Below are 18,055 nucleotides of genomic sequence, written 5' to 3' on the forward strand. Positions count from 1 at the left end.
TGCTCGGGGGAGGAGGCTGGGAGTGAGCGGTCAGGGCTGGCGCCCTCCCCCAGCCCAGTGCAGACCCCGGGCGGTGGCAGGTTCCAACAGGGACCGAAGCGCAGGGAGACAGAGATGAGCTCTGGGGTCATCTGTCAGGGGCTGGAGGGCCATGCCCAGTCCAGCACGGCGGTCAGCCTGCAAGCCGCCCGCTGTGTGCCAGGACCAGGGGCGAGCCCCGGGGGCTTCCGTCACTGGCCCCTCCCCCAAAGCCACCCCAGATTTTTGTCTGGCCACAAGACCTTGGCCAAGTCCCTAAACCTCTCCAAGCCTTGGTCTCCCCAGCGATAAACCAGAGTTGGCAGTAGCGGCCTCAGGTTGCTATGGGGTGCGGTGAAGGCCACATGGGAAGCCCTGGGAGGCAGTATGCCAGGCGCAGGGCAGGGTCAGGAGTGGCAGAGACACGAACATCAGGCCCAAATCAGCAAGCGCTTCTTTCTCTAGAGATCTTTGTACTTCTTGGCTGTGCCTGGTCTTCGTTGCTTCGTGGGCTTTCCTCCAGTTGTGGCGAGTGGGGGCCGCTCTGCAGGTGCGGTGGGCGGGCTTCTCGCGGCCGTGGTCTCCCTTCTCGCCGAGCGCAGGCTCGGCAGTCGCGGCGCGCAGGCTTAGTTGCTCTGTGACACAGGGGCTCTTCCTGAGCCAAGGACCGAACCCGCGTCTCCTGCACTGGCGGGCAATTCTTTGCCACCGAGCCACCAGGGAAGCCCACAAGCGCCTCTCAGTCCGCACGCTCCACGTAGGGAGATGGGCGCGGGGCCTGGTTAGTCGCAGTCAGCATCAAGTTCCGTAAAAGGGCGCGCAGCCACCCGGGCAAGGGCACGGCGGGACTGCGAAAGAGTTCAACACTAGGGAAAGCCTTGTCCCCAGCGTACCAAAAGACAGCAAAATCAAGATGCATGAGGATGAACCAGATGTCTGCCTCATCAGCATGGTGTCCATGCCAGCTTTAAATGTAAAATAAGGAAAGAAGCTCATTATACTTGTGAACAATTTGTGGGGTATATTTGTTTCTCTTTACAGAGTTTTCCAACCATACTCAGTGACCCCTGGACAATGTACAGGTGATTGTCTTAAATACCCAAAAATGTCCAAAAGCAAAGCAGTAAGATTTTCTTTTAAACTTTCTTTCAGGGGGAAAAACCTACGAAGGAAGGAGGTGGTGCAGACTGAGGTGCCCGCTGCGGGGTTGGGTGTGGCCGCGGGCGGCTCAGGGCCACCAGCCTGCTCCTCTCCCAGGGCCTGGGCCCAGGCTGGGGGCGCAGGACCTGTGCCCAGCTCAGCCCTACTGCCGCCCCTCGGCCCCTGCCAGCTACCTCCAAGGCCCTTTCTTCCCAGAGCCCTGAGGAGCGTGAGCCTGGAGCAGACGGCAACTCTCTCCCAGACAGTAGGGGCTTCAGGGCTCACCCCAGCATCCCTCTCCCAGCCCTACTGTCTGCGTTCTCTGGCCTAGGCCTTCTGGCCTGCGTCCCCGCCTCTTCCAGGAAGACTTCTGGGCTTCCCAGAACACGCGCAGGTGGCCTTCATCTGGCCCTGGCTGCTACACACCATCATAAGGCCACACAGTGTCCAACTGGATGCTCCGAGGGCCCGAGCCCCTATCCCAGGCCCCCAGGCATCCAGCGGCTTCTAGACCCAGAGGGCAGCCGGGCAGGCTCGGGCAAGCACGCCCTGAGCCGCCTCGATCAGAGGGTGCTCAGCTCACAGCCTGTAGGGCTCAAGGCGGTCCTGAGTGACGAGGTGGAGAGACAGCCAGGTCAAAGCAGCGACCGCAATTACGCTGCATTACTGCCTGCAATGGAGCAGTGCGGGCCCTGGGGTCTGCCCCCCCAACTCGTCCTCCCCACAAGGTGTCCAGACCACAGATCTGACTGTGTCCTCCCCTGCTCGAAGCCCAGTGTTTGGTGCCTGGGGTGACCCCCCGTTCGCCATCTGGACTCCACCCTCACCGGGACCCTCGCCACTTCGAACTGGGCTGTTCTGTGTCTGTGTAGCTCTGGTATCCCACTCTCCAGCGGCATCCTGCCCACCCCGCAAGGCCCAGCTTGCTCAGCCCCCAGACCTGCAGACCCCCCAGGGCAGGCCAGGTCTGGAATGTGGGAGTGCTCATCTTTGCCCAGTTCGGGTGCAGGACCCAGCCCCTGACCCGCGCTGAACTCTTGGAAACGAACACACCAGCAGAACCCAGGCCGCATGTTTTTAAGCCTTTGGGCTGAGGTTAAGTTTGAGCTTGTGCCAGCCTGGAATCTGTCTCTCCCCGGTCTCACAGACAGGAGAGGTTCTGAGAGGTTCACTGACTCCTGCAACAAGTCTGAGACTCTGCTCTGAAAATGAGTGTGAGGATGGGGGCCAAGGAGGGTGGGGGGTGCCCAGGAGGTGGCTCTTGGTGGACCTAAGAGCAGACAAGAGCCTCCAGGACTCTGGGTTATGGAGGTGGCTTAGGGCAGAACTTTGGGTCCCGCTCACCTCCCCCCGGAAGGACTGATGCTGAAACTGAAGCACCACTGCTTCGGCCACCTGATGTGAAGAGGCAACTCATTGGAAAAGACCCTGATGCTAGGAAAGACTGAAGGCGGGAGGAGAAGGGGATGACAAGAGAAGATGCTTGGATAGCATCACCAACGCGATGGACATGAGTTTGAGCAAGCTCCAGGAGCTGGTGATGGACAGGGAGGCCTGGTGTGCTGCAGTCCATGGGGTCGCAGAGTCAGACACGACTGAGTGACTGAACAACACCGGCCCCCAACTTCTGCAGAGTCCCGAGAACAGGAACAGCTGGGAATGACCGGGAAGTTCCCCCTCCATGGTGTCAGCCCCCACCCCCAGCCCTGGTGGTCTGAAGTGCCCAGCTTGACCAGGAGCCCTCTTGCCCACTCTGCGCTGCCATTAAGGGTGAGGCCCGCCCAGCCTGTGATCTTTGCTGGGCCAGGACCCTCTCTGGTTTCTCCACCTGCCTGCAGTTCCTTGAGAACAAGTGCCTGGCTGCTGGGTGCGTGTGTGCTGGGGGCCTTGTTCCGACCTGGAGTGCCCACCACAGTGGGACAGCCCCTGCAAGCAGGGCTCTAAGCTCCCACGCCCTGGCCACCAGGCCCCAGTGGGGAGGAGGCGGTGGGTAGGGTGCCCCCTGGTGGCCAGTGGAGGCTGCAGCAGGGGCCTTGGAGGAGCCCAGACCCACCGACCAAGGGTGGTGTACCCCAGCCCTGGCCCTCCCATATGCTGCCAGTGGTCCTCCCGCCACCACCAGCCTCCAGGACACGAACAGTCTTTCTCCTCTCCTGTGCCCCCGCCCCGTGTGGGTGTCCACCTGTCTGCTGGCCTGCCTGGGGTGCTGGGCAGGATGGGTGCGCAGTGGGGGAGGCTGGAGCCCATCGCAGGGAGTGGAATGGGGTGGAGGAGGGGGTGGTCACCCTTCTCCTGGGGGACGGTGGCAAGCCACGTCCTGCCTTCCCACTGTCCCAGGAGTCCAGAAGCCCTCCTCGTTTCCTGGAGGAGAGCACACTTCAGCAAGAACCCCATCGCGTCCCAGACAAAGAAAAAGGAGTCCATCCATGCTCACACGAGAAATAAGAGTGTCTGCAATCCTTAAATAGATTTATGGAAATGGTTTTGAATTACAGCATTTAGAAAATAAAAATAATCTCAATACATAATATACCCTCCATTATATACTTTTCTTCTCCCACACAAGCTGTTTTTTTGTGCGTGTATATTCCACTGTCAAACAGTAATTGGATTTTATGCTATAAAAGAAGCAGTAGGTGTCATCTCTCTAAAAATAAAACTGCAATCATCATTGCAATGTGAAGCCTGAGATTTAAGCCTGAGGAGGTGTCCGTGCTGGGGCCTGGGGCCACTCTGGGGCCAGGGTCCCAGGGGGTCAGAGGGATGGGAGTAAGGGCAGCCAAGAGGTCATCACTGGGGTCCTCAGCCCCCTGGAGCGCCCTGGCCTCGGAAGCTGGGATACCTCTGCCTGCTGCTTGGTGCCCCCCGCCCCCCATCAGCTGGAGGACCAAGGTGGGCAGAACACAGCAGGGGCCGGCCGCTTGCCCAGAGGACTACAGGGTCTGCTCTGCACGCCCCCTCTCCAACAAGAAATGAGACATGTGGTTTAGGCAAGGTCCTGAGGGGAGCAGGGGGTGGAGGGCTGTGGGCGCAGAGCCCTGCAGAGAGAGAGGACAGCCTAGTCTTTCCCCGTTCGGCCAGCTCATGGGGGAAGCCGTGCGGCTGCTTTGAGTGGCCCCTCTCACCCGCCCAGGAAGAGCGGACCTTCCGCTACGGCTGAGCCTCCGACGGCGTCTCAGCGAGGCAGCGGGATCCACCCCGGCCCGGGCTTGGCACCCCAGGTCCCCGCGCTGGCTGCAGCTGACCTCCGTGGGGCCCTGCACCGGGCCAGAGGGCCCTGCAGGCGGGGGGCGGAGGCACTGGAGTTCTGGAGTCCCGGCGCCCGCAGCCCCCGCAGGGGCGGGGCCAGCAGGCAGATGAGACGCGGCGAAGCCCCTCCGGCCAGCGGACGGCCCGCCCGGGTGGCGGAGGCGGGGCGGGCAGCGGGGGCCCCTCCCGGGAGCCCGGCGCGGCGCGGCCCGCGGCCCGGTCAGACGCCCGCCTTGTCGCTGCAGAAGGGCGTGACGTGGAACATGTAGCAGTGCGTGCACACGCGGACCGGCTTCACCTGCCCGAAGCGCGGCAGCGGCGCCGAGTGCGAGGAGCAGCGCGAGCAGAAGATCTAGGAGGCGGGAGCGCGCGGCCGAGTGAGCGCCCTCCGCAGCCCTGCGCCTCCTGGGGGGACGGCCAGCAAGGGCGGGAGCAGAGCCCTGCGCCCCCTGGCCGGCCGACCTGCACGTTCCTCCCACCCGGGGTTCTCCCGCTCCCCAACGCGGAGCTAGGACCTTCAGGAAAACCTGGGGCAGGTCTTGACCAAGAGGCCAGGCTGAGGAAGGGGGTCCTGGCTTTACACCAAGGCTGCGGCAGGCTCCAGTTCAGACCCTCCGCCCCCACCAGACCCCCAGGTCTGAAGGACCCAGGACTGGCCACCGCACCATCGCACTTAGTGGCTGCGTGCCCGAGGCCACGTTCATGCGTGCTAGGGCGCTCGGTCCTGTCAGACTCTTTGCTGACCCCATGGACCAGGCTCTTCTGTCCATGGGATTCTCCAGGCAAGAATACTGGAGTGGGTTGCCATGCCCTCCTCCAGGGGATCTTCCCGACCCCGGGATCGAACCCAGGTCTCCGTGCCTCCTGCATTGGCAGGCGGGTTCTTTACCGCCAGCACCACCTGGGAAGCCCAAGGCCACACCCTGTGCCAAGTCAGAGCAGGGCCCAGGGCTCATGGGTGTCTCTCTGCACAGGACTCCTAAGTCCTCGCCAGCCCCGGAGCATCGGTCCTGACCCCTGGACCTGGGCGCGGGGTGTGCAGACGCTCCCCGGGATGTCTGAGGTGGCAGCCCCAGCCGCCCACCCGCCTACCTTCCCGCAGCTGCGGCAGTGGTGCTTCCTGCGGATGACTGTGAACGGCGCTTTGCAGGCGGTGCAGAAGCCGCAGGCCTCGTCCGGGACCCACTCGGGCGGGTCTGTGACAATGACAGTGGGGGACAGGTCAGCCCGAGGCAGCGGTGCCGGGGGCGGCAGTGAGGGCCGGTGGGCTGGGGCGGGGGTCGGAGGCTGGTGGTATGCAGGAGCCTCCGGTCCTCGAGAGGCTCCTTACTGGCTAGGTATCAGGACTGCTGGCCAGGCGCCTGGATCGGACCCCTGTGGCAGCAGCCTGCAGGTCGCCCCAAGACTCAGGGCGAGGTGCACCCAGGCCACCCTCTCCCAAGCCTCTCCCGGCCGGCATCCAGTCTGGCAGGGTCCTCGGGCAAACACGGGGGCTGACAGATGAAAGAAATCAACCCCCTTTGTCAACCTCCCCATCAAGGCTCTGCTGGAGCCTCAGGCGCCCCCGCAGCCCCGCCCAACCCGGCTCCAGAGCAGGTCAAGGGAGCTGGGGGAGGGGATGCGAGGGAGGGCGTCTCCCGGAGACCAGGCTGGCCCCGCCCCGGGGATGGCCCCGCCCCGAGGCTGGCCCCGCCCCCTACAGGTGCAGCGCCGGCCCCCCACGACTGGTCTCACCCCCTTTCCCTTCTCTAGGCGCTCACTGGAGAGAGCCCCTGGGCGGCTGCTCTGGAATTCGGGGGGCGGGGACTGAAGGCGCTGGGAGGAGCCACCTTGTCCAGGGAGACACCCCAGACATGAGGTGCCCACCCTGCACCAGCCGTGAGCGCGGCGGCGCCGGCGAGGCCACTCGCCCAGGAGAGACCATGGTCTCCGGCCCCCGTCTCCGGCCCCTCCTCCCCAAGCTGCGCCCGAGGACTTGCCCTCCCCCGTCTGCTGCCTGCAGACCCCCGCCCCTCCCACCCTGCCCTCCGGGCCCCTGCTCTGGCTCCCGCCTACCGCCCCACCCCCACCCCAGTGAGGCCTCCTCTCACGCTGTCCACCCTTTCCCTCCCAGTGATGCGGCTCCTGGGGTCACGCCAGGCCACGAGGCCAGCTCCAACAGGTAAATCCTGACTCTCACTCGAGGAGGAGAGTGAGGATGCTGGGGACTCCCGGGCCCTGCCCTGAGAGCCACAAGTCCTGACGGCCTTGGTGGGGGGCCCCCACTGGAGGAGGGCTGCCCCCAGCCTGCAGGCCAGAGCAGAGGGGAGGCCCCGGCCCCTCACGCACCTTCCAAGTCTCCAGCTCGGGTCTTGGCGGCCAGCTCGGAGGATGACAGGGTCTCCTGGCACAGGGCACAGTCCTCCAGGGCCGCGCTCCGCAGGGTCTGGGTGACTGGAAGAAGATGTGGCCACTGGGCTGAACGGGCCACCGCTCGTGCCCGGGAGGTATGCCTGGGTATGGCCAGCGGAGGGCAGCCCCCAGCGCACAGTCCCGCCCACAGAGGGGGTCACCGGGGCCCTCACCCACTGCCCGGCAGGCAGGGTGCTGACCCGACCCCGGGAGCCTGTCCATCTGAGTGCCCCCACGTGGGCAGCTGGCCTCGGGCCCGTGCACTGTTTGTGTGTGGTCAGGCCCCCTGGACCGTGGCCCTGACGTGGGCAGTGGACCAGGCCTGGCCCGGGCCCTGGGGCCCACACTCCTTGCTTGCAGAGGCGCCCACGTCACTGCCCTTCCTGAGTAGCAGTGGTCCAGGCAGCCCCAGGCAGAATCCCCGGGTATGTGGGGGCGGTGCAGCCCAGCAGAATGGACCTCGGGAGGCAAAGCTGGGTGGGCACAAAAGACAGACTTCTCCCCAGGGCCTGGGCCGGCTGCCTGGTCGCTCTTGAGCAGAAGCCCCGGGGATGGGGGGCCGCTTGCCAAGAACCGGAGCCTCAACCCCGAAGAGAGGGAGCCAGCAGGGGTGGCGCCCCTCCCCCACGCTGGGACCCCACCCGGCCCTCACCTCAGCGTCCCCTGCCTGACCCCTGCTCCCTCCCCAGATGACTGTTCAGAGTGTGTGTGTGTGTGTGTGTGTGTGTGTGTGTGCGCGCGCACGCGCGCACGCTTCAGTGAGTGCACACTCGGGTATGAGGCAGGTCACAAAGGGCCACTTCCTCCTGGAGCAGTGGGACCCGTGTCCCCTCCAGGACTGTGGGCTGGCGTCTGGTTGCTCTGACAGACAGAATTCTGCAGAAGCGACTGTGGACCACTGGGTCCCGTCTGTCCAAGGAAGGGCACCGCGCCTCCTCAACCGTCCTCGCCGTTGGGCGGCCCAGCCAGCGTGCTACGCGATCGCTGCTGCTGCTCCTGGCAGTGGCCTCGGGGGGCCTGCGAGGTGTGCCCTCCACCCCACAGCGGACAGCCTGGCTTGGCTGGGGGCTTCCGCCGCGGGGTGTGGTCATACAAGAAGCTAGGTGGCCCGGGAGAGCAGGTTTCCGAGGCATCCCCGGGTGGGGGTGGCACGCCTCCGAGCCTGGCCGGCACTCACCCTTCTTCAGCTTTTCCTTGTCGTCCGTCTCTGGCTTGGTGGCCATGACCTGAAAGAGGGTCTTCAGGATGCTCCTCAGGTCGCTGGCGTAGTTGGTCTGCAGCTGGTCGGCCACACCTGCGGGGGACGCGGGGAGGGCAGGGGAGGCGCCTGCTGGCTGCTGAGCCGCTGCGGCTCAGGGCCAGGGACCAGCTCGTCCTTGGATGAGCCGGGGTGGGAAGCGGCCCCCTACTCCCCCCCCGCCCAAGGGTCCCTCTGGCAGAAGCCAAGTTCAGGAGGCAAGGGAAGGAGGGGACGGGCCCACGACCCCGCAGGGCCCCCCACCCCAGGCAGCAGTTAGTCCCATTCATGCTTTTGTGCTGGGGGTCTCAGCCACGGCCACCAAAGGGCTCTGGCTCCTCACTGAGGGACGACTCCACGCCCCCAAGTGTGCCTACCCCCGTGGCAGCTCCTTCCCCATCATGGCCACCTCGGCCAGCCCTTCTGGGGACCTGCCCAGACAGGGGGCCCTTGGGGCTGCCCCCACCCTCACGGGCCGAGGTTTCCTCATCCCTCAGTCAGGTGGGCTCAGCCCTCCTCAGTGAAAAGCTCTTCGAGGGCAGGTGGGGCTTCGTTCACAGCAAGGCCAGGGGGTGACTGCACCTGACCCCCACCCCCCAGGGCCCGGGGCCTGTCACCGCGCCGACGCTGTGGCCAGCGGTTCTGGAGGGTTCCTGCTGTGTCAGCAGCCCTGCTGGGCACCTGCTGGGCCTGCTGCTCCCCAGACCGCAAGACAGACCCGTGGATTTGCAGCGGGTTCTGCCAGATGTTCAAATGGAAGCTCAGAGCCACCCCTGAGCCTGGCCTGGGTGGGGGCCCTGCCTGGGGCCCTGGACAGTGCAGAGTCACACCCCGAGACCGGGACCCCGACTCTGCAGCGCCTGCCAATCCACAGGCTGCGCCCCCGCTGCTCCACCCCACGGCCTGGGGCCAGAGGATGGGCCAGGTGGGGGACAAGGCTGCAGGAGGGGCACTGGCTGAGCCTCCCCCGGAGAAGGGGGTGGCAGGCAGGCAGGCCGGCGGCGGGGAGCGAGACCCCACCGCACAGCCACGCTTCCAAACCACATGCCTGCACCAGCTCACAATGCACAAACTGAGGGAGACAGCGAAAAAGACGCCGCGCTCATGCCCCTCTGAATCTGAGGAGATGAAGCAGTCATCTGCCCCCTCACTCAGGGGACAGAAGGAAACAGGATCAGTCAGGACATCAGATTGAACAGGACCTCGCGGGTGGGTGGCCAGGGCCCTGGGGCCCGGCCTGGGCTCCCACCCCCACACCAAGGAGGACCTGCGGACACACGACGCCCACCTCTTGGCTGGGCTCCTCTCGGAGCTCGGGGCAAGGAAGTGACGTGGTGAGGGACCCCGGGCAGGGCCCGCACCCGAACCTTCCTGGGGAGACTCCTGCAGCGTGCCAGCCACTGCCTGCAGCCTGCCCACCCCCCGTGTACCCCCGAGCCCATGCCCAGCCTGGGGCCCAACCCTGTGTACCCCCAAGCTCGTGCCCACCCCGGGGCCCGACGGGGCACCTGAGATGCAGACAAACAGGCGGTGGACCAGGTCGTGGCTGCCGTGGAACCGGGAGCGCATCTTCTCTCTGACAGCCATGGGCGCCGACTCGGGGCTGCTCGTGTCTGGGGAGCAGGGATCAGCCGTAGAGCCGCTGCACAGAGAAGGGAACACAGGGGCTTGGCTGCAGGAAGCAAGGGGGGACAAGACTTCTGCCTGGAGGGCCCCCCACCCCGCACCTGGGTGAGCCCCAGGTCCAACACCGGTGGCTGAGTTCGTCCTATGGAAGCGTCCTCACCCCACTCACACCCTCTGCAGGGGCTGGCGGGCCCCAAAACATTTGTCCACGCCCGAACCTGGAACCCCGCGGGACCTTAGTTGGAAAAAGGTCTTTGCAGTCGAGGTAAGGGTTCTCATTTCTGCGGCTGTGCTGGGCCTTGGGTGCGGGCGGGCTTTTCTCCAGCTGTGCTGAGGGCCGCGCTCTAGTGGCCGTGGGCGGGCGTCCTTTGTGCAACGTGAGCTCTGGGACCTCCGGCTTCAGCAGTCGTGGCTCCCAGGCTCCGGAGCACAGACTCAGGAGTCATGGGTCACGGGCTCACTTGTTCCTCGGCGTGGGGGCCCTTCCCAGATCAGGGATCCAATCAGTGTCCCTTGTACTGCCAGGCGGATTCTTAACCGCCGGCCCACGAGGGAAGCCCCAAGCCAAGGACCTGGAGAGGACGTCCTGGCTTCTCTGGTGGCCCTAACCCGAGGCGAGGAGTCTTAGTAGGAGGGGGCGGGGAGGACCAATGACCACAACACGAGATCGTGGAGACGAGGTCACAAGCCAGGGGACTCCGAGAGCCACCGGAGGCTGGAAGATGCCGGAAGGACCCCCTCCCAGAGCCTCCAGAGGGAGCGTAGCCCCTCCAGGTTCAGATCTCGGGTCTCCAACTTAGACAAGCCCTCCGGCCCCCGTGCACGTCCCAGCCCCAGCCCAGGGGCCCTGCCGCAGGCGCTGTTAGCTCTGTTGTTCAGGGGTCACCCCGAGGCCCCAAGTAGCGGCCGCAGCTGAGGCTGGACTGTCCGGGTGTCCATTCGCCCGGCTGCAGGGGGTGCATGAGCTGGCCTTCCAGTCCTTAAAATAATGTCCCTCTCACCTTCACCCCTGTCAGTTTTTCCTGCTTTCTGGGAAATTTCCTCCTTTCCCCCCGACCCCAGTTTTCCCCTTGACATTTTTGCTACTAAGTTTTTATTGGGTTGGCCAAAAAGTTTGATCGGGTCCACTACTACCGAATTCATTTCCTGCTCTCTGGTTTCATGGATGCGAAATCTTTGATCTATCCAAAAATATTCACTATAATTTTTTAACAATTGCCTTCGGGGGCCTGCAGTATCTCCGCTTTCGCTTTTCTGCGGGGAACTTGGGGTTTCTCAGGCTGGAGGCCGGCTTCAAATGCACGGGATCCCAATGTCAGAGAGAGGCCCTGGTGGGTGAGGCAGGGGGCCCCTGCGTGGCTGCTGGGAGTGAACCGGCCAGTGACCATGGGGAGAGGCCCCGAAGCCATACCGTGGAGCTGACAACCCCCAGCCCGAGGTCAGCCAGGGCCTGAGAGTCCACCCTGGGCAACTGCCCACATGGCAGCATCTGCGGGGCGGCTCTGGAAGTTCCAGCAAAATCCAGCAGCCACGGAGGATGGCCCACTGCGACTGCGTCAGGCCACGGCCTGCCTGAGCGATGGGAGAGCGGCCGTGGCCCCTCGTGGACGTGGGCGTCCCCCCCTACAAACGGCAGAGATGGGTGCACAGCCAAATGGTGTCTTACTAAGGGGCACCTCTCTTGGCATCCAACCACCAGGAAGCTCGGAGACAGGATGCGCCTGGGAGTTCAGTGCAGGGGGCCAGGGGAAGGGGCCCAGACTGGCTTCTCGGGGTCTCCTCCCCAGACAAATAGGGGTGCGTTTGACTGGCACACTCGGGCAACGGGAACATCCGTCTCTGAGTGCGTCATGCTTCTCCAGAGCATGGAGGAGTGACGGGAGGTGCCGGAGAGGCTGGCGCCCTGCTCTGCTAAGACCCTCGTGATGACCGAGAGCCCTCCCTGCCCAGACTGCCTGCCTCGTCCCCGAGACGAAGCCCCTGGCTTTCCACTTGAGGGTGTGAGCCTGGCTGTGCCCTCCCTGGGAGCTGAGTAAGGAAATGGGGTGAGCGTCACTGTCCAGGGTCCACGTCCGCCAACACCCCCCGGCTCAGCTTGCAGCCTCACCCAGATCTGAAAGCAGGAACCCAAACAGATGCTTACACACGAACATGCACAGCAGCACTATTCGCGAGAGCCAAAAGGTGTAAAACCTGAGCGCCCATCAACAGATGCTGGGCAAACAAAATGCGGCCCAGCCACACGGGGGACATTATTCAGCTTTAAAAAGTAATAAAATTCTGATGAACCTTTAGGACATTATGCTAAGTGAAATAAGCCAGTCACAAAAGGACACTTACACGAGGTCCCTACAGGAGTCAAGTCCACAGAGACAGAACGGTGGGTGCCAGGGGGCAGGGCAGGACAGGTTCAGTGGGGACAGAGTTCCAGTTTGGGATGATGAAAGACTTCTGGAAAAAGTGGTGATGGTCATACAAGATTGTGAGCGTGCATATTGTCACTGAATTGTACACTTAAATACTGTCAAAATAGTAAATTTTGTGTTATATGTATTTTGCCAAAATTAAAAAGTAGAGGAAAAGAGATTTAGGACAGGGGAAAGCAAAGGAAAAGGAACTGAAGTCTAAATGGCCAATAGCATTGCTGGATTTGGCATCAACACAACAGGTTAAGAATTACATCAAATTGTACACTTTTATAGTATATATTTTTAATACTTAAAAAATGAAGCATAGTTTATTTACAATGTTGTGTTAGTTTCAGATGTACAGCAAGAGTTATGAACTCATTTCATATGCTAGCAAGGTAATGCTCAAAATCCTTCAAGCCAGGCTTCAGCAGTACATGAACCAAGAACTTCCAGATGTTCAAGCCGGATTTAGAAAAGGCAAAGGAACCAGAGATCAAATTGTCAACATCTGTTGGATCATAGAAAAGGGAAGAGAATTCCAGAAAAACATCTACTTCTGCTTCATTGACTACACTAAAGCCTTTGACTATGCAGATCAAAATTGTGGAAAATTCTTCAAGAGATGGGAATACCAGACCACCTTACCTGTCTTCTGTGAAACCTGTATGCAGCTCAAGAAGCAACAGTTGGAACTGGACATGGAACAACAGACTGGTTCCAAATTGGGAAAGGAGTACGTCAAGGCTGTATATTGTCACCCTGCTTATCTAACTTATATGCAAAATACATCACGCGAAATGCTGGGCTGGAAGAAGCACAAGCTGGAATTAAGGTTGCCGGGAGAAATATCAATAACCTCAGATATGCAGATGACACCACCCTTATGGCAGAAAGCAAAGAAAAATGAAAGAGCCTCTTGATGAAAGTGAAAGAGGAGAGTGAAAAATTGGCTTAAAACTCAACATTCAGAAAACGAAGATCATGGCATCCAGTCCCATCACTTCATGGCAAATAGATGGGGAACCAATGGAAACAGTGACGGACTTTATTTTCTTGGGCTCCAGAATCACTGCAGATGGTGACTGCTGCCATGAAATTAAAAGACGCTTGTTTCTTGAAAGAAAAGCTATGTCAAATCTAGACAACATATTAAAAGCAGAGATATTACTTTACCGACAAAGGTCCATCTAGTCAAAGCTATGGTTTTCCCAGTAGTCATGTATGGATGTAAGAGTTGGATTATAGAGAAAGCTGAGCACCGAAGAATTAATGCTTTTGAACTGTGATATTGGAGAAGCCTTAAGAGTTCCTTGGACTGCAAGGAGATCCAACCAGTCAATCCTGAAGGAAATCAGCCCTGAATATTCATTGAAAGGACTGATGCTGAAGCTGAAGCTCCAAGACTTTGGCCACTTGATGGGAAGAACTGACTCCCTAGAAAAGACCCTGATGGCGGGAAAGATTGAAGGCAGTAGGAGAAGGGGACGACAGAGGATGAGATGGTTGGATGGCATCACCGACTTGATGGACACGAGTTTGAGCAAGCTCCAGGCATTGGTGATGGACAGGGAAACCTGGTGTCCTGTAGTCCATGGAGCTGCAAAGAGTCGGACACAACTGAGTGACTGAACTGACTGTAACTCTTGTATTTTTTTTTCTTACATTTATTCCAAATATTTAAATCTTCTTGAAGCAAATGCAAGTAAGATTTTTTTTTATTTGCTACCATATCTTAATATAATTGGGTCTTTAACAGTAACAGCTTTATTAATATATACTATATTTATTTATATATATATAGGGCTTCCCAGGTGGCTCAGACGGTAAATAATCCGCCTGCAGTGCAGGAGACGGGGTTCGATCCCTGGGTTGGGAAGATCCCCTGGAGGATGGCATGGCAATCCATTCTAATACTCTTACTGGGATAATCCCATGGACAGAGGAGCCTGGCGGGCTACAGTTCATGGAGTCACAAAGAGTCGGACACGACTGACTGACTGAGTACACATGGGCACACACACACACGCACACACACACGCACACACACACACACACATGCACACACGCATGCACACTCACACGCGCACAGGCACACACGCACACAGGCACACACGCACGCGCACTCACGCACACGTGCACACACGTACATGCACACACGTGCACACACGTGCACACACATGCACACATGCACACACACACACTATACAGATATCATATATCAGCACCATTCAGGTCACCCTTTGTTGCTCAGTCCCTAAATCATGTCTGACTTTTGTGACCCCATGGATGGCAGCACGCCTGGCTTCCCTGACCTTCACTGTCTTCCAAAGTTCACTCAAACCCATGTCCATTGAGTCGGTGATACTGTCCAACCATCTCATCCTCTGTCGTCCCCTTCTCCTCCTACCCTCAATCTCTCCCAGCATCAGGGTCTTTTCCAATAGTTGTCTCTTCACATAAGGTGGCCAAAGTATTAGAGCTTCAGTATCAGTCCTTCCAATGAATATTCAGGACTGATTTCCTTTAGGATTGACTGGTTTATCTCCTTGCAGTCCAAGGGACTCTCAAGAGTCTTCTCCAACACCACAGCTCAAAAGAAACAATTCTGTGGTGCCCAGCTTTCTTTATAGTCCAACTCTCACATCCATACGTGACTACTAGAAAGACCATAGCTTTGACTACATGGATATTTGCTGGCAAAGTGATTTATCTGCCTTTTAATAAGCTGTCTAGGTTTGTCATAGCTTTTCTTTCAAGAAACAAGCATCTTAATTTCATGGCAGCACTCACCATCTACAGTGATTTTTGAGCCCAAGAAAATAGCCTGCCACTGTTTCCATTGGTTCCCCATCTATTTGCCATGAAGTGATAGGACCAGACACCATGATCTTAGTTTTTAGAATGTTGAGTTTTAAGCCAGCTTTTTCACTCTCCTCTTTCACCTTCTTCAAGGGGCTCTTCAGTTCCTCTTCGCTTTCTGACACAAGGGTGGTGTCACCTGCATATCTGAGGTTATTGATGCATTTTTCCATAAGAGTTATGGACAACAATGAAACATCATTGAAATAAATTAGACCTAAATAAATGGAAACACAGCTTATGTTCATGGTTGAGGACTTAATATCATTAACATGGCAATACTCCCAATACTGGTCTATATGTTCAATGGAATCCATATCAAAATATAAAAAAAATTTCCTTTTCCATGCAGAAATTGACAAGCTGATCGCAAAATTCATACAGAAATGCAGTGACTCAGAACAGCTGAAACAATCTTGAAAAAGAAAAAAAGCAAAGTGGGAGGACTCACATGACGTGTAATTTAACAACAGGGAACAAGGCCGGCACTGGCATGGGAACCATGAGAACAGAGTAAAACTGCAAGGCCAGAAATGAACCCAGGAGTTTGCGGCCGACTGATCTTCCCAAAGGCTGTCAAGGTCACCCAGTAAGGAAAGAATGGCCTTTTCAAAAGATGGTTCTGAGATGGAGAAAAGACTGTCTCTACGCTAAGTGGTGCTGGGGAAAATGGAAGCTACATATAAAGAAGTGAAATTATTAATAGAACATTTTTTTCACACAATACACAAAAATAAACTCAAAATCGATTAAAGACCCAATTGTAAGACTGGAAACTAAAAAACTTCTAGAAGAAAACATCAGCAGAACACTTCTTGACATAAGCTGTAGCAATAGTTTTTGGATCCGTTGATGGTTAGATAGCATCACTGACTCAATGGACATGAATTTGAGTGAACTCCAGGAGACGGTAGAAGACAGAGAATCCTGGCATGCTGCAGTCCAGGGGGTTGCAAAGAGTCAGACATGCCTGAATGACCACCAAAACCCAAGGCAAGGGAGAGAAAAGCAAAAATAAACAGGACCAACTTAACCTAAAAGCTTTTGCACAGCAAATGAAACCACTAACAAGATGAAAAGATAACCAACTGAATGGGCGAAAATATTTGCAAATGATACAGCTGATAAGGTGTTAGTATCCAAAATATATAAACAGCTCATACAATGCAATGTAAAAAAATAAACAACTGGATTAGAAAATGGATCAGAAATTGCTGTCGTTTAGTTGTTAAATTGTGTCTGACTATTTTGCAACCCCATGGACTATAGCCTGCCAGGCTCCTCTGTCCATGGGATTTCCTGGGCAAGAGGGGGATCTTCCTGACCCAGGGATCAAACCCAGGTCTCCTGCACTAGCAGGTGGATTCTTTAGCACTGAGCCAACAAGGAAACCCCAGGAAATGGACTGAAGATTTTAACAGATGTTTTCCTGAAAACATACAGATGAAAAGCACACGGAAAGATGCTCGATGTTGCTAATCATCAGAGAAATGAAAATCAAAACCAAAGATACCACCTCCCACCTGTCAGAATGGCCATCATGAGAAAGACCCCAAATAACAAGTGTTGCCAAGGATGGGAAGAAAAGCGAGCCCTCCTAGACTGCTGATGGGAGTGTAACTTGGTACAACCACTGTGGAAAGCGGCATGGAGGTTCCTCGCAACATGGAAACCAGAACAACCATAGGCTCCATCAGTTCTACCCCTGGGTATACACCTGAAGAATCTGGAAACACTTATCAGAAAAGAATCACGCAGTCCAGTGTTCGCAGCAGCATCACTTAGAACAGCCAAGATGCGGAAGCAACGGAGGTGCGCACCAACAGCTGAATGGACAAAGAAGATGCAAAGCAGATAGAAAGCGAAATGCCACTCAGCCACGAAAACAGAATGAAATCGTGTCAGTTCCAGCGGCACGGATGACCGGGCAGGCGTTACGCCACGAGAATGCGTGAATATGCAGCGACGGTGCAGGACCCAAAGAACTCCACACACACATGGACAGCACAGAACAGGAGCAGAGTCCTGGGTGCAGAGAGCGAGCCAGCGGCCACCAGCGGGGGGAGGGAGATGGGAAGGGGTGAGACGGGGGTGAGACGGGGGTGAGATGGGGCAGCGGGTCAAGAGGCACAGACTGCTAAACGGAAGATAAACGAGCCGCAAGGGTGTATCGCACAGCACAGGGGACACGGCCAGCATCTCATAACAAGTCTAAATGGAGGACCACCTATACAGATGCTGTAAGGCTATGTCATACGCCTGAAGCCAATAGAATATTGTCAATCACCTATACAAATGCTGAAATGCTATGTTATATGCCTGAAGCCAATAGAATATTGTCAATCACCTATACAGATGCTGAAAGGCTATGTCATACGCCTGAAGCCAATAGAATATTGTCAATCACCTATACAAATGCTGAAAGGCTATGTTATACGCCTGAAGCCAATAGAATATTGTCAATCAACTGTACCTCAATAGAAAATTTTAGTGGTGCTGGAAAAACTGCATTTCCACATGCAAAATAATGAAGTTTTACGTTACACCACATACAAAAATTGGCTCAAATAGATCAAAGACTATATGTAAGAGCTAAAACTTTTACAGCAAAACATGAATCTTTGTGGTCTTGGATTAGGCAATAATTTCTTAGGTGTGACATGAAAACCATAGCAACGGAAGACAAATATGAACAGTTCCTTGTGAGGTGTGGCCCGGCAATCCCACTCTGAGTATCAACCCGGGAGAACTGAAACATAGATTCACCCCAAAATTAAAATTAAAAGTTTCTGTGCTTCAAAAGATATCATCAAGATAGTGGAAAACTCTACAGAATGGCAAGAACACTTTTTCAAAGCATGTGTCTGTCAAGAGTGCATAAGTTCCTGGAATATAGAAAGGACTCTTACAACTCAACAGAAGAAGAAGATAAATCACCCAACTAAAGAATGGGCAATGTATCTGAAAAGACATGTTTCCAAAGAAAACTATATAAATGGCCAGTAAACATATGAAAAGATGCTCAATGTCATTAGTCATTTGGGAAATGCAAATTAAAACAATAATGTGCCATTTCATACCCATCGTGATGACTATAATAATTTTAAAAGAAAACAGAAAAAAG

The 18,055-nt window shown here is 56.9% G+C and overlaps 1 protein-coding gene across 2 annotated transcripts in view; it reads right to left on the reverse strand.

Moving 5' to 3' along the window:
• The window catches only part of ZFYVE28 (zinc finger FYVE-type containing 28), a 100,359-nt gene continuing 85,025 nt past the window's right edge, over window positions 2,722-18,055 (reverse strand). The window contains exons 9-13 of one of the 2 annotated variants that reach the window (XM_018049829.1): window positions 9,544-9,677; window positions 7,976-8,092; window positions 6,736-6,840; window positions 5,500-5,603; window positions 2,722-4,759 (exon numbers count right to left, since the gene is read on the reverse strand). In XM_018049829.1, coding sequence (XP_017905318.1) covers window positions 4,628-4,759; window positions 5,500-5,603; window positions 6,736-6,840; window positions 7,976-8,092; window positions 9,544-9,677 — 592 coding nt within the window. In that variant the 3' untranslated portion in view covers window positions 2,722-4,627. Of the gene's footprint in view, window positions 4,760-5,499; window positions 5,604-6,735; window positions 6,841-7,508; window positions 8,093-9,543; window positions 9,678-18,055 lie in introns of those variants that run through there. The other variant, XM_018049828.1, reaches the window with a different exon arrangement.

The sequence above is a fragment of the Capra hircus genome, chromosome 6 (genome assembly GCF_001704415.2).
Source record: "Capra hircus breed San Clemente chromosome 6, ASM170441v1, whole genome shotgun sequence".
Lineage (NCBI taxonomy): Eukaryota > Metazoa > Chordata > Mammalia > Artiodactyla > Bovidae > Capra > Capra hircus.